The following is a 17,519-nucleotide window of genomic DNA, read 5'->3' on the forward strand; positions in this document are numbered from 1 at the left end:
AGGGGATCAAACTCACAACAGTTGATCTGAACACTGCATTCGACTCGATGTCCTCCTCTATGACATCACAGTTCTCTGTCTGTTTATTTCTGTGGTGGAGATGGATGGTGCCCCTCCTGTCTCTGCTCTGGAAGTGGAGGAAATGTATAATGAATACTAATGAATCCCCACCTCCCTCGACAGGTGTCTTACCTCCACCCTGTGTCCTCTCCATTCTTCTCCTCGAGCTGCTGACATCTGATGTGAATTTAACACACTCAAGACTCAGTGGAAACATCTCCACTCTGAGCTCCTTCATTACTGCAGATTCTTTAACAGACAGAGCTGAAGTTCAATGACTGAAGTCACCGTTTCACATTTCAGCCATCCAAACAGAGCTTTAACAGCAGGTGTAGGATTGAGAAATTCACGTGTCAGTGAAATTATGTTTTATATTACTAATGCATTGTCAAAAATGTATCACTTTGTTTATTGAACTGTTAAACATATGGAAACGGTGAAGAAATGTGCAGGTTGTATTTCATGCCAATAAACAAATAAATATAGGCCTATTACAATAGACCATTTTGAGATTTTTTATATAATAACAATTCAAATATTTAACCCTTCAATTTTCAGATGAATAATATACCTGATCTCTCAGGAATTCGTGACTGTTTTGCGAGGTGGATCATTTGTATGAATTCGTACCATGAAAAAAAACAATACGGAAGCCCCTCCCCTAACCCCACCCCCAAACTCAACGTCACTGGCGCAGAGACAAATAGTACTGAAACGTATGAATAAGATCATACGAATTTATAAGAATTCGCCATCTCGTAAAATTGCTAAGAATTCCTGTAAGATTACGTTGAAAATAGTTGTAAGGGAGATGGGTTGAGTAAAACATGAGAAATTGTTCTGGATTTTTATCCAAATATGCCATTTCTTAGCACTGATAATAATAAAAAGCAATTTATCATCTAGGTTACATAACAGTTCCAAACCTCTCATTATTAAAATATGTTTTAAAAAAATACATTATTAAATTAATATATTATTAAAAATTCCAATTCCAACCATCTGAATGAAATAGCTCCATGTTACTGAACCTGGTCCACAGGTCTATCAGTACATAACACAGGCTAAAATGATGTAGGCTAATGAGTAAATTAAATTGTCTTTAGTATTTATTGTGTGAAGCTTGGCTGATCGAGTTAATATGCTAATAGTAACAACTGGTTTGGGTACATTCTTCTTGGCAGAGCAGGTAACGGTCTGACACATGTTTTAATTAAGTTTCTCACTTCAGTGCCCAGATATTTGTGGATGTCAACGCAGCAGAGCGCATGGACCATGAAGATACAATCCCATATGCCAAACACTTCTCCCCCGCCAGATAATTAATTCTGCATGTGAATAACTCCAGTTTGATTTGTTTTCTATATGAAAGGTCAGATATTTTGTTTCCCGTCGGTTTGTTACGGTGAGTATACTGTCATTGTACGTGTAAACAACACTGACAGCCTGTGTAGAAATATGTCTGGTGTGTTTTCTGATGCTACAGAAACAAATATCAAAGAAAATGTTATCAATGCTGAAGATGTTTTAACATATGACGCGAAACTATTTCTTTTTTTAAAGATTTATAGCAAATACACATCCTTATAGTTACACATAATATATTTTTATAAGCTAAAACTGCGTGGCATCACGTTGTGGACAATGGGGGGGCCAAAAAGGTTGAGATCCACTACGTTGCATGGAACCGGCTGCCACCTGGTGGCCACGATTTACCCAAACAGCCACGACAAGTCTGAGAATTTTTGAATTGCAATAACACGTAAGCTTTATTTCATGCTATTTTCACAGAAGCCATCATACATATTTATCATGTTTTAGAACATTGATGATAAAATGTTTAAATGACAAAAAGCATTTACCTAAACATTTTAAATACTGCAGAACGTGATGCTTTCTCAGGTTTATTTAATTTACATGTACTCAACATCTCTGACCACACATACTGTAAGTTATTTATGCTTAAGTTATTTATTTAAGTTATTTATGCAGTTTGCTATACACCCCGTATAAGCAGACAGCAGGCCATGAAGGGGTTACTAGAAATACAATTGAAAAACAGTAAAAATAGACAGATTAGTTATTTAAAAATGAAAACAAGAAACATGGGTTTAATTGACTGGATTTGATCCCAATCAGAGCAGATATGTTTCATTGCCTCACCGAATTACAGGATGTACAATTCCATAAGATATTCCTTAGGCACGATTCCGATGGCTCCTTTCATCTCCCCAACCCACCAACCAAAGGTGTCATACTCCTATAAAAACACACACAACAAACCCACTAAATAACTGTAATTCAGGCAAATCTAGAGGGCAGCGTTTATTAAACTCACTCGCTGTGAGCACTGACACAGTCCAGTAAGGTCAATCCTCATAGGTCAATGCTCAGGGGAAAGAAAACTGTCAATATTTATAGTTCATTGACCTGTTCATCTTCAGGTTTCGGCTCATTTTCTTCTCATACTGTCTCTGTCGCTCCATCCCCACCCCCTTTCTTTTCCAATCCTCCATGCCTCATTCCGTCTGTCTTTCCAAGGCCAATTCAAGGACAAACGGCCCACAGGACCTATAAAGATTCCACGAGAGAACGTGTACGACCGATATATTTCGTATGAAGAACCACAGATCCGTGAGGCTGTGCTTTTTAAGTACAGAGACAGATCTACTGCGATCGGCTCTTCTCCGGCGCACGGAATAGATAAGCATAAAGATAAAGGACCAGATAAAATCCATTCATCTGCCGTTCCCTTTTCAAGCCCTCGCTCGTTCTTTATTCCATAATTACAAACAGATCGCGGAGTGACATACACTTCAAAGCTTCTAAACCCTGCGTATTCTCCGCATCCACGATATTCAACTATTTCTCACAGATGCCATCGATATGCTGGGGTTAAATTGAGGCGGCTATCTGTTAAGCTCCTTCTTTAAAAACAAAGAAATCGGGTAGTGAGGGGAGGCCAACTTTCACAATTCCTATCTTCGTCCCTTGTTTTCGGGAAGAACGTTCAGCGACATCTCAATCCACAACCTGTGATTGACATTTACAGCCTTTCTTCTCTCCGACATTCAAAGCTTTGATCTCTCCAAGAAGCTGACAAGACACTCCCTGCTCTTCAACCTCCATCCTTCACCTTACTGTCGGGGGAAAAATGTCTCTCCGTATGATTCAGAAAGAGCAATGAGGCTTGAATCTCACCCCATCTGATGTTAAATATGAAGTTTGTGGGCCCCTACTTGACCCCGACGGTCTAAGTGATTCCTGCTGTATAATGTATAGTGCTCGGCTCCGGCCAGCAAACCTCTTACTGCCTGCGTGCAAACATCTATCTATAAAACACAGGTCTGGTTATGCGGCTGCTGACAGCTGCCTCAGACGTAATGGAGAGCATCTCTCTGCCGCGGACGGTCCTCGGAGAGGGAACGACGTGCACTCGTTGCTGAAAGGCAGTGAGGAATAACCACAGACATAAACACAAGATCAATGAGATTAGATTGTACTGTATGTGACGTAAAACAATTATGCCATTAAAGTACTTTGAAAAATTAAAAATTGATAAATAAATGAGCTTTTGTGGTACATAGTTTAAGTTTAGATTCGGTTTTACAGATTTTGTCTTTAATCTGTTCATTGAAATATTTCAATAGGCTAATCCATATTGCTAGAGATACAAGAGGTAAAAGCTAAGAATTGGATTTAAGGAGGATTTACAGCTTCTTGTCCCACACAGGCAGCACAAAACAAGGCGACACATTTTTCTGGGCTGTGTGAAACCAGTCAGGAAGTCCAAATGTGGAAGGGGTGAAGGAAAAACTTCCTGTATCTGTCCTTTGATACAGACACACCTCATTGACAGGCACAGCCGCTGAGATCAAGCCTCCCTAGGTGTGCGAGCACATATGTCTGTGTGCGAATGTTCAGATTTGTCACACTCGCCTCCTAATAAGAGTGCAAGAGGAAAGGCCTCACATGGCCACACACATGCACACACGTGCACGCACACACACACACACACACACACACACACACGCACACACACACGCACACACACACACACACACACACACACACTATTTGTGTCTATTCAGCATCTATCTATCTATAGAAAGCAAATCATTTTCTATATTATTCAAGTCGTGGACAATCAAATAAGCCTATTACATGATATAAAATTGAAATGAGACAAGTCTGATCCGAGGCCGTCTGTGATAGTTGACATTGTTGGGCCTCAGACAGACCATGTGCGTACTGTTTTGGCCAAGCATCATTTACAGCACACACTGCCTTGCTTTGAAAAGGGAAGAGCGTGGTGTGTGTGATTTAGGACCCTGACAACTCCCCCTGGTCTGATGGTCAATACCCTTTCAGAGTCACCGAGGGTCTGGACGGGGGCCGTATATAGAGGGGGTGGGGTGTTAGACTTGCAGCTGCTGCATGGCCAAGGGGAAAGAGGTAGGCCACTAATAGCTCTACTGGCCTGCTCCTCAGACTGCTCTGAATGGCCTTTGAGCCACAGCTGGACACTAAACCCACACCAGCTTTACGGTCATCCACAAGCCCGGCTGCGGCGAGGGGGAAGGGGTACAAAAGAGTGCCTGCAATATTTGTGCTAAACCAAATCTGTGTCGTACCCAGAAAATGGCACACATACACCAAAGCATTATTTCGAGCAGCATTTGCATAACATCATTTTTGTTCTGTGTGTTAAAAGGGATAGTTCACCCAAAAATTTACATTTTGTCATGATTCTCTCATCCTCTTTCCTTTTAAAAAATTGTATGACTTTCTTTCTTCTGCAGAACACAAAAGAAGATATTTTGAAGAATGTTGGTGATAAACAACAGCGGTACACATTCAATTCTATTGTATCTACTCAAAACTAATAGGCACCGCCATAGGTTACCAACATTCTGCAAAATATCTTCTTTTGTGTTCTGCAGAAGAAAGAAAGTCATGCAGGATTGAAATGGCAAAAGGGTGAGTAAATAATAACAGAATTTTCATTTTTGAGTGAACTATCCCTTTAACAGATCAGTGTGTATCTTATACATATATTGCAATATATATTATGGATATTATATTATATTAATTGCATTGTAATAGTCTGGGTGTGGTGATTTTATTTATCATAAAATTTAAACAAAAGAAACAACACCTAATCTACTAATATAATTGTGGGCATTACCAACTATGGCCACTAGATGGCAGAATTGCTCTGAATAACGTCAGCCGCCTCTGGATCCCATTCAACCCACATTCTGTCATACCCTGACAGCCTGCTGACTTTTAACAGAATGAGATAATTTCCCCATTGGCATGCTTTATATATCCATTACAAATTATGGATTTTTAGCCACTGGTGAAATTGGGATGTCATCTCTAATTCTCCTGAAGATACATTATCTCGCTACTGCACATTCCTGTGTCTCTAATAAAGCGAATATAAATAAATTGGGTGAAATTATGGAAAGCTGCATTCAGCAGTTCTTTTTTCTCTCTCGGCTTCTTCGCGTGTAATCATTTCTGGAGACTTTAACTTGCTCCATTACCTAATGGATCACATTGGAGAAGCGATGGTATGAGAAGACCATCACACAGTCAATAACTCAAAAGCCCCTTTTCACGAACATGCATATTTGTGTTATGATTTCCAGTTCTTTTCTGAGGGGTAAAGCTGTTAAATAGACAATCTGCAAGATATTTGGTTTGACAACTTTTCAAGAGGTATCAAGGTAATTATTCTGCCAGCCAGGTACAAACCCCACGGGCAGGACTCTGATCTGCTCCCCTGGTAACGCATGGGAGCTGACAGGTTGGGGAAGTTTTTAACCGAATGCACTTCTCTGCCACACCTGGTGTGAATACAGAGGTAGATTCAGCGTTTCCTGTGAACACAAACTGCCATTACAGCCATAAATAGTGACTGGCTGAGATGTGTATGTTAAAGGTCTGCGGCCGGTTAGCCTCACTGAACATGGCATTATGCCGTCCTCCAATACCGAAATACCCACACAAGCAAGTTCACAGACGCATACACATACTCATGTAGGGCAGACGTGGAGAGAGGTGACAGAATGCCATTGGCTGCCAGACTGCTCTGCTCAGGGCCAAGAGCACTAAAATGGTTTCCGTAGTGACAAGACTAATCCCATCACCGTGCACATGGAGAGGGTGTATTTAGCTCCCACATTCAGAAATCCAGGCCTCCCTGTCAAGCACACGAGACAAATGGGCCCAAAACAAATCTTTTGAATCGGACTCATATGTGCCATCCAGACATCACACCATATTTATTTAACTGTACGTGACTTGATGTGTTTTTTCAGATTCGTGTTTTCCCTCTGACGTTAGAGAGGGCAACACAAGCATGGTAATAAACATTACCTCTTGCGTTATTTCTGGGCCCGTAATCACGTGGGTTGTGACAACTGCAGCGAGCCTGGAACTTTCCAGGACACTCCATTGACTTCTGTCTTACCTTGCTGAGAATGTAGATGTTGTCTCCTCTCCTAAAGGAGAGCTCATCCGGATGGTCCGCCGAGCAATCCCACAAGCCCTGGAAGTAGTTTACATAGTCTGTGCTCTTGTTTACTGCTGCAGGGGAACAAAATAAAAAATGGGAGTTATGTGACAAAATATAAAAAGAGTTTGTGATTGCATAGGTCATTGCAGACTCAACTCACTCATCGTGTCACTAAATGATTATATGATGGTTGTTGGTCGACATCTCATGAAGATTTTCTCTGACCAGACTAACTGATCATGCACATACAGTACTTTAAGGTTATGGGCAAGTATTTTATATACATTTGTTTGTAGTATGGCATTAGTGTTTTCTGGCACAGATATGTCCACCAGTGGGCAGCAGAGAGTAAACAAAGTGGGCAAACTGACATGACATCTAGTTACAGATTAAAAATTACAACTATGTCATAGTGTAGGGTAACATGCTATATCAGATAACGTCTTTCTCTTCTGAGTTGACACTCCTGGTCATTGTTTGGATGCATTTGGCACAATCTCAATCTGGCAACTCATTTTTATTGATCTTGAGCTAAATTTCAAAGATTTGGTTGCAGGTGATATCTTTATAATATGGATATATGGATGGTTAAAACAAACGTGTATGACTTTCTTTCTTCTGCGAAGCACAAAAGATTAGAATAAAAGATATTCTGAAGAATGTTGGTAACCAGACAACATTGGCAACCATTGACTTCCATTGTATGGACACAAACCCACCAAGGCATTTCTCAAAATATCTTCTTTTTTTGGGTGAACTATCCCTTTAAAACACAGTCACGTTTAAACCTGTCTACCCATTGCCAGCACCTTCAGGGGGTGTTTAGAAAAACAGCATCCCTATAAAAATACCCCTAAAGGTAAATATCTCGCACCAGACATTATTGCTGGCATACACCCAGCAATGCTGATTTGGCAGATTATTATAATTATTTTCTAAATATAATCGTACCTACCGCTGCTTTAAGACTGTATCTAGGCCTGCACCGACTGTAGTTTATTCAATAGACTACAGCTACTACACACTCATCTACAATCACAGAAAGAAATACGCCTCTAGGTTTTAAATCACAAAAGATGCCAACAGCTTCTTCCTAGAAATTCAAGTGATGATTTTGCTGTCCCAGATCTGTGAAAGCTTTCCAGTGAAACCTGTAGTTTTCCCATCATCATGGCACTCTCTAGGTCTCTAGCTGGCCTCCTCCTCTGAGCATCTGTCATGAGATCCTGCCTCAGCCATCGATTCTGTCAGCAGGACTTCCTGTGCTGTGAGTCTGGAGCAGAGGGCCATGGTGGGCCACAGTGCACCAATGGAGTGACTTCCTGCCAATGCCTACCAACCCCTGCCCAGTGCCCAGCGCCCTGCAAGATACAGGCTTCCCTCGCACAGAGACAGAAAAACCACCGCTGCCCATAAATCATTATAATAAATCATATGTTTAGATAAAAAGTGTTGGTTTTACCAACGAACCCAAACATTTTAAACTAAATAAGATAATTGGAAAAGGCAAGAAATAATAGTTGCGGAACAAACATATGCGCATTTGACGAGAACTTTCATCAAGGGTGCACCGTGGTGCGTTTGGACTCCTCCTGAGGGCTCATGCAGACAGCTGGTTCCCGTGGTCCAAACAACCTTCCCGCTCCTGTCATCATTTTTACTGCACCATCTAATCTGCCAAATTCATATGTATTCTTAATATCCACATTTCTAGATCTTTCTCTCTATTTAAATGGCATTTGAGGTCAGCGTGGTGCTATCAATGCCAAGGTCGTGGGTTTGACCCTCAGGGAATGAATGTACTAATAAACTGTACCTTGATTGCGCTGCAAGTTGGATCAAAGTGTCTGTCAATCAGCTAAATTAAAGCGGAGGTAACATGCTATTTCATGCATTCTGACTTCTTTACACTGTTAAACGTGCTGGCTTCTCAAGCTTAACATGGTCAACTTGTCAAAAACGAGTTGAACGTATGACGTAGTATTTCTGTGCTCGATTCACTCCGCCAGGGTTCGTACAGGTTTCTGAGTTTCATAACAAGGGTTCTTAGTCCCTTATTGGACAATTCTCCTGGAAAATCACGCCTAAGCATCATCCAGCGAGCGAAAGAGCACGCCCACGCGTCAACCAGCCAGCGTGAGAAAGAGCACGCCCATCAAGCCCGACGGACGTTTAGCTGTGTTTGTTTGCTCACTCCATTTCGGTGAGGAATATTATATAAACGGTGGATATAACGCTAGATTTGGAAATCGTTTGAGACTGATAGATGGCGCAGTCCCAGCGCTAAAAGATGCTGGACATGAACTGCACGCGGTACGTCAAACTAAGTCATATGTCTGTGTTTTGTTAGCAATCGGCGTGAACGTGCATAATGTAAACAACACAAACTTATAGTGAATCAACAGTTATGCAGGGATCATGCGATGATGAATTGTGTGCTCGTGCTGTAGTTCCGCCCCCCCTGCATGCCTCCAGGAGCTCGACTTTTTCAGGAAATAATCGTACAGCTGCATCTGTCTTTTATAGATTTGATCAAACTACATACTCTTCGAAGATACAAAGTATGCAATACTACTGTATAGGTACTCAAGATTAATATGAGATTGGCAGAAATGCCAACTGCGTGTTACCCCATCTTTAAAAACTAATCCAGACATTCACTCCCTCTTATTGCCTTTTCCCCATCGCTGTTTCTTTTTTTTACTTAAAAACAAAGTTGCAGAGACAAATGATACCCACCCAGGCAGACTGGGAGTCAATGTGGTGTTATGGGACAGCAGGGCAGGTAGGGGATGGACAGCCCTGATGACCTAGTGGTAATTACCTGTCACAGGGGCAGACGGCGGTGGAGGTTTGTTAGCCAGGGTCACTGATGCTTTAGCAGGCTGTGGTACATCTTCCTCTGAGAGTGAGAGAATAGATGCGCCAGTCAAGGAAAAGGTCAACATACCACGCTATTCCATTTACTTTGCCATTTTCACCAACTTTATAATAAAGCTCGGGAAATATCTACTGTACTCAGACATTCGTCGTGAGCATTGAAATTAAATTGCTGAAGTAAATAAATGGCAAACCAGGGAGCTCTTCATAGATGTCATCATCAATAGGGGCAGGCATAGCCGATGAGCTGACGGTCACACAGTCATCATATTCCTCTTCATCCTCGGGTATGATACCACCCATATCTGATGGTTCATATGCCAAAAAAGGGCTGGGTAAAATTTTTTGATTAATACTCTGATTCTCAATTTAACGAAATAATATCAATTTGGGAATCCCCAAATCCATTCTTAAAGGGATAGCCTTAGGTTGTTCCACACCTGTATAAATTTCTTAGTTCTGATGAACACAAAGGAAGATATTCGGAAGAATGTCAGTAACCAAACAAATCTCATCCCCCATTTACTGCCATAGGGAAAATAAATACGATGGGAGTCAATCGGGGATGAGATCTGTTCATTCTTCCAAATATCTTCCCTTGTGTTTAGCAGAACAAATAAATTTATGTAGGTTTGGAACAATCTGAGGGTGAGTAAAAGATGACAGAATTTTTGACAGAATCATTTTTGGGTGAACTATCCCTTTAATGTGCAGTGCTTTATGTGGGCCTGTTTTGAAATGTTTTGAATTTCTTAAACATGTTTCAGGTTGGAAAGGAATTTCATTGTTGCACATTTTTCTTTTTTTGCAGTAATGTGCATTTTGCAGTTTATGCTTACCTTGTGTGCATTTTATGTGCATATTTATGATTTCTTGTTACAGTGTTTGTTACCCAAAGTAAAAGTCTAAATTAAACAATTGTGTGGCCTGTTGTTAACGTAAATGTGCATTTTAGTAATATAGCCAAGTTGGAGGGCTTCAGTAACCAGAATTTTTATTTCAATATGAATTCTGTGTCTGCAAATCTAATTTTTAATGAAGTATTGATAACTACTTGTTATTGAATCGAATCAAAACCATCTAAAGATTCGAATGGCCAGATTGGTTGCAATACCCAGCCCTATGCCAAAGGGTGACGAAAAAAAGTCTAACCTTTTATCAAAAAGTCAATGTGCTCCACCCACTCCTTTGCATCTTTCTCAGAAGCAGCACAGAACTGTGGCATCAGAACATGAAAGTGATATTAAACAAAACACAGAAAGAGTGAAGGAGACAGATGAACCTTTTCTAAATGACTGCAATATTTTAGTCTCGTTATGTATTATATTACATAGCCTTCTTGTGATCATAGGATTACTATCAGTGTTGGGCAGGTTACTCTGAAAAGTAATTAATTACTAGTTACTAATTACATATTCAATAGTATAATTAGATTACTGTACAAATTACTCTCTCCAAAAAGTATTTAATTACTTATCACTAATTACTTTCTATATATTATATCAATCTTAGTTAAGTGATTCAACATGAAACGGCTCTTTTAATTCATTCAAATAAATAATGTAAAAATACATAAAGTAGTATTACAAATACAAAGTATTACAAATGTGAGAATTATACATTAAAGCACGGATTTTAAAGTTAGACTTTGAATTTTGATGTCAATTCCACTATTGCAAACACATATATTACATACAGTATTTAGTTTAATTACGCAACTGTAATTAAATTACAGAAAAAATAAGAGTAATCCCTTACTTTACTTTTTCAAGGGGAAAGTAATTAAATTACAGTAACTAATTACTTAGTAACTAGTTACGCCCAACACTGATTACTATACACACTGTGTTCATATCTGACCTGATATACACGCTTGTCTGGAGCCGAGATCTCAAAGCAGCAATCTCGCTTAGCATCTTTCCGTAGGGTGTTGTTCATTTTGACAGTGTAGCCAACAATATTAAACTCTCCCTTCTGCTGTTTATCTAGTGATATGTGAAGTATAGCTGATTATCAATCAGATTGAACAAAGGAGATATTAAATACAGTTTCATTGGTTACAGTGCATCTGTACCTTTATCGCTACCATAGTAGTAGAAAATGTTGTTGCTTAAGGCACACCATCTCTTCTGCCACTCGTTACCAAAAAAACTGTGATCTAGATGATGACAAAGCAAAGTTATAATGTTTATAATGAGTCTCTCGCATGTTTTTTTTCTGGGAACCTACGAGTATACGCAGTTACCAACCTTTTCTGCGCTTCTCCAGGAAGCCGCTCTTCAAAATGGATGGAAGGTCTTGGGCTGCCACCGCCGGAGACTGCTGGACTCCTGTTGTATAGAAAAGTTACATCTAAAAGGGAATCTGAAATTTATTATCTTACTCTAGCTTATTTATAACAAGAAATACTGCGCAGGTGAAGAAGCCACAGAGCGGTGCACCTGCTTTCACAGTGAGTTATATAAATCTGCTAAAGGAAGCCAAAAAAACTACTTCTGCCCGCTTTAGGTTTACAAATCAACGGTCGTTGCCAAGCAAAGACTCGAGTTAGCGGGGATTCAAACCTGGGTGGACTGGATAGAGTTTCATGCAGCGTTTTTTCAGGTACAGCTGTATGTGAAACAGATGCACGCTCTGTTTTCAAAGCAAACCTCGTCTCTGGTTTACACAGCCCTCCCCTCTCTTGTGTACACACTAGCGTTGCATTGCTGAATGAGTGTGAGAGAGCGGAGGTGTTATGAATGACACAGGCAATCGTGGAATGTTTGCAATTATGTAAAAAGTGGTGTCAAGGAAGCATGACACACACTGACTGTGAAAAGCAAACAGAACGACCTCAGAGCAGATTGTAGTTGAATGAGGGTAGAAAAATGTGAAAGAACTGGAAAACAAGCTTTTAATTCACTGGCCAAACCCTACATTTACAGTATGTGCATGCAAGTATGGATATGCTTTGGATGATAAGAATTGATAAGCACAGATCTTGTCTTCGTTTACAAAATAAATAAATAAAAAACACAAACAAGCCATAACTACAAACATGTTCGCACCCATTGTCTGAATAAGCTTTGTCCATGTTAAGACCAACCCCCCCCCAAATGCAACCCTCAAACTAAAAACAGGTGAAGCTCAAACTGTCAACAAACCGAACCTAAGCTGGGTCTATTTTGACATGAAATTTGTTTTTCATAGCAAGAATATCACAAAATGTCTGCAAATTGTCTCATGTAAAGCATTAACGTCTGCATTAACTTCGCTTAAATCTTTACTTAAAATCGGCATGAAATGTAAGTTGCAATTGCTTTTTCTTCTAAATAGTGACATATATCTGAGTGTAACAGCTTCTGAAATAGGAAAAATTGAGGGCGGGGCTTGATTTCGTTCTTCGGGATTTGATTGGATTGTGGAGGTTGGAAGCCTGGTCATTGGACAGTCAAAACAGTCCCGCCCTCGGACTGCAACATATGTCATGCATTGCAGAGAAGAGATGTCATTTTGGGAAATGTTTCTGGTTTAAATTATTTGTAGACCACTTCGCAAGATGTAAACACTAGCCCAGAAGCACTTCCGGTTTTAGCTTTATTTCTTATTTTATACATCTTAAAGATATATATATATTTTTGTATTTATTATACAAGTATATTGTTCTGTTGGTTGTATTTTGTTCAATAGTGTTACAAAACTGGAAGTTCTTCTGGACCAGCAGTGTTTACGTCTTTCGAAGTGGTCTATAATAAACACTGCAATAAAAAAAAGAATTGACAGTTCGATTTCATGGTGACTTTAAATAACTTTTGCAGAAATCCAGTCTAAACAACTTTCTTTCCACTGTCCAAGCCTCATTTTGCCTGTCCTGTCCTAAAAGGCATATGTCTCATCTTTAAACTGAGCAGCTGTGCTCTCTGGCAGGCACAATGAGAAAGCATCTATAAAACACACAAGTGTGCCACACACAGCACACACAAACTGAATCATGAAAACTGACTCTAATTCACAATGATGTGAGCTTCAGAAAGCAATAATCAGATATGTGCTGTGACTCAAAATGATTCTGAAGAACTTGAATTTCTACCGACAGTAAAAGAAGCTAAAACAGGAGGCTGAATTAACATTGGCTGTGGGCGGCATTGTCTGAGCTACAGACCATAAACCATTTGCTCAGAAACAAAAGAGAAGCAAACCCCTCACGTCTGTGGCTTCAAACTGTTCCTGAGCCTGTTGCCGGGTTACATCAGTCTTTCAAACACCTCATTCAGCTTTTGTGTTTCCAACCAGTACTAAAAATCCTGGACAGGACATGACAAAGGACTGGCACATTGTTATGTACACACAGCCCATGCTGCAAGAGTATGAAGAATAGATGATATGTTTTTCTTTATTGTCAGAAAGATATTTTCCCCCAGTGCTTCAGTTGTGAACAGTCTAATCTAAATTCAGTAAATTGCTGTGGCTCTTCGCGAGGATAATATTTCAGCATTTACAGAATTTGTGACACTTACAATTAATGCTGTGGCTCTTGTGACAACGTTCAAATAAATACCACAACTCTCCACTCACCATCATAAGCACTTTCTTCATCTCTATCAGTTTGTTCTGAGTGAAGCGATCCACCATCGTTGTTGGTGTCCATCTCATCCAGCTCGGCAAACTCATCTTCTCCTGTTTAACAAAGTCTTCATCAGCATCATCTAACAGTGGCAGCCCCAGCCCTCCACCAGAAAGACACATTTCATCAAGAATCTCCATGTCATATTTTACATGTGTTGGAAATAGATATCTGATAAGACAGGAATTTGGATATGTAGCCTGGATGGTGAGGCATGTTTGTTTGCTTTGTCTCCAGTTGCGTGGAGCATTAGGTGGCACTCAGCCATGTTGCCTAGATATTCACTTTGTCACTTTGCATAGATTAAAGATATTCCAGGAATACAAAGGATAAACAAAACACCTCTGATATTGCATGGTATAGCCTACTGATCACAAACCAGCAATAAGTAGGAATTATTCAAATGTTTGTAGGTGAAGATGAGGAAATAAACTTTTTATGATGTTTTCTAGTCATGGTGTTACATGGTAAAAAATAAAGCTCTGAAAGGTTTAAGTCACAAGTGCCAAACCAAGCCCAGCACCTTTACTAACATTTTAACCTATAAACTCTTTATAAGAAGCACAAAGCTGGGCTTTTTACTCAAAATATAATTGATATTTTTGTAGAGACAGAATAGATAGGAACACAAAGCACACGAACAGAGTGGGGATCAGTTCACTTCGCCCTTTTTATTAGTAGCCCCTCCCCCGTACACACAACACATACAAACGTAACGTTACACAGTAGCGCAACTCTTCGAAACTTACGTTTGTCCTTGAAATCTTGTGAGTAGCTGTAACAGAGATGGGTCGTATTTGTTCATTTAGCACATTTCAGCTTCACAAAACAATATTCAGGTGATATCAATACATTCATCCGTACCTCGATTTCACCTCTCTGATCCGCTTGATAAAAGCATCCTTTCTCTCTTTCGCCTTCTTACTTAAATTCTCCCCTTTAAGAACATCCGTCAAAAAAGTTTCCAGATCTGTAAACACACACACCGCTCACTCAATATTAAAGTGTCTCCCTTTGATTTGTATTTGTTGCTCTTGTTGAATTAAGTTAACGTTACTCTCCTTTGGTGTACTTAACAGGTGCATGTCTCATTTGGATTTAGTGAGGCGACTAACGACTGTACGTTAGCAAAGTAAGGGCAATGATTGCATGATTACCACATTTACTAGCGTATTCGGTGAAAATACATATTTCCGGCTCAAACTTTAAAAAGTCTAACAGACTTAATGGAAACGTTTTCATCCGCAGTTCAGTCTACAGTATTTCTTTATTTGGTTAATCTCTGCATTTATGGTTACAATGTTACGTTTAAAACGACTGAATCTACACGCGCTCTGTTTTTGTTAAGGGTTAAGTAAACAAAAGTCAGGTACTAACGGGAAACATTCAGCGTGTATCGGTGGACAAAACTTCCTCTTTTCTGTACCAACAGAAACAAATGTTTTTTAACTTCGATCAAAATCTGTTTATCCTTAATTTCGTCCGAGACCAAAACATTCGCGTTATCAACTATCGTTTTATCCAAACATTGCAATAGTACCTGAAACAAGTGCTGCTAAATCTTCCGGTATGGACCTCATTGTGATACACGGCTTGACCCAGCAAGATAGCCTTCGAAACACGGAAGTTTGAAGTGGCCTGTGAGACACGGAAGAGGCAGCGAAACCACTAACGTTATACAAATAAAACAGCATTATTCATCACGTATAAAGTGTGCACTGGGTAATCAGTTCCCTTCACCAGTCTTACTGACTCGATTTCCCTGAATGATTCATTGACCATTTTACAGCTTTAAGTAATGTCACTTCATGTATTGCATTATTCACTGCAATATGAAGTTGATCATATTTGCGCTTTATTTTTTAATATAGCTACATGAGAGTAGAGAAAGATACAAGATGCTATTGTGAACATCCAAAAACAAGAAACCTGAAGGTAAATTTCTGGTTTTGAATTTGTCCTAAATGTCTATTTTACCTTTGTATATAATTCAGCGATGGTCCACTACAGGACTTTAGGACCCTTTGGATGTATCAGTGGGCCTGTTGTTTGGAGAGGGGCCCATTTATCCTGAGGTGGGAGTCAGGTGAAGAATGGGGGTGATGCACAGCTTTCGTAGAAAAACACAAAACCATCCATCTCCATCTGGCTCTGTGCTCTCTTTCTCTCTGTGTGTGTGTGCTTATGTGCTGTGTCACAGAGATTATGTATCGGGAATTTGTTTTTATGTGAATAAATATATAAAACCGTTCATTTAATATGAAATCATATTAAAAGTTAATTTAATATGCATACAAGCATTGTTGTATAATAAGTACACAAACAAAAATAATTGTGAAAAGTCAGATGTAATTGTGAGTCTTTCGAAGATGTGCTTACGAAGCTTATTTTACTTAGTATCAGTATTGGCTGGCATTCAGCACTGACATCCTGCATGCTTGAACCCTCTGCATGAGCACTGCTTGAACCTCATTTGACCTGGTCACAGATCCATCTGGCGAGGATAGGGAAAGAGAGGTGAAGTGCCCTTTGACCTTTCGAAGGAGAGGGAAGCAGCTCCATATCGCATGCTCCTCAGACAGCCTTGTTTGATCTGGACTCACCTCAGTTCACACGTCTCAGCTTCTGGCACCAACTTACCAGGAAGGTATGTAAGTGTTTATGTGCTAATGATGCAGTTTTACATACGTGTCATCATAACCAGTGATCATCATGTTTAATCAGCAAAATCTTTACATGTTTTAGCAATTTACTTTGTCATTTTTGCACAGCATATTATTCTGAGGAAGGCACCAATGTCACAATGGGCCTTATGAAAACCACAGATTGATGCGTTTTGGTTTATTCCTTTCTCGTGTCAGTCTGTTACACATTTGCTTTTGCTTATGTATCAGAGTCAGAGAGCTTGTATAGAATTATTATTTTATTGGCAGAGCTGAATGCAAATCCTACTGAAATGTGTTGGGGTTAGTTTTATGGCACCAGTGTGAAGATACATTGGCACTGAAAACATAGCTGAGATAGATGAGGTCACCTGCAAATACCATGACATGTGACAGGCGGGTCATATCTGAACACCTGAACAGCCTCTGAACATGAAGAACATCTGAGGGGCTGCCACTGTAACTCAAACTGCCTTCAGGGTGCTGTGGTTTTTTGTGAAGATCTTGGTGGAAGAAGTGGCTGTTTTTGCCCCTTGGCTTCTGGGGGATTAGGCTGCTCGGGTGTTGTTGTTAAAAGGCTTAGAATTAGCTTACATTTAAACGTTCGACATTTAAGCTGTCTTGTGACACTCACTTTCACCACCTGTTTTCTCGACAGAAGTCTGGGCTCCTTAAATGGAATCATGCACATTATCCATAATGTTTTGAGGTCAATAAATGAGTTCATATGACAAATGAATGAATAAATAAATCACTTCATTTAAAGCCATCATCATATATGATA

General features: G+C 39.8%; 1 protein-coding gene across 1 annotated transcript; it reads right to left on the minus strand.

Annotated features, from left to right (window-relative positions):
* Window positions 1-1,645: 1,645 nt before the first annotated feature.
* Window positions 1,646-15,741, minus strand: skap2 (src kinase associated phosphoprotein 2). Its single transcript, XM_057339156.1, has 13 exons — window positions 15,613-15,741; window positions 14,937-15,042; window positions 14,822-14,847; window positions 14,024-14,125; window positions 11,716-11,796; window positions 11,541-11,624; window positions 11,327-11,451; window positions 10,619-10,682; window positions 9,661-9,771; window positions 9,411-9,488; window positions 6,542-6,657; window positions 2,224-2,320; window positions 1,646-2,099 (listed from the first exon to the last, which is right to left on the minus strand). Exons 1-12 carry the CDS (start codon window positions 15,650-15,652, stop codon window positions 2,228-2,230), a joined length of 1,026 nt encoding a protein of 341 aa, XP_057195139.1. The 5' UTR covers window positions 15,653-15,741; the 3' UTR covers window positions 1,646-2,099; window positions 2,224-2,227.
* Window positions 15,742-17,519: the final 1,778 nt, after the last annotated feature.

This window comes from Triplophysa rosa, linkage group LG8 (genome assembly GCF_024868665.1).
Source record: "Triplophysa rosa linkage group LG8, Trosa_1v2, whole genome shotgun sequence".
Taxonomy (NCBI): domain Eukaryota; kingdom Metazoa; phylum Chordata; class Actinopteri; order Cypriniformes; family Nemacheilidae; genus Triplophysa; species Triplophysa rosa.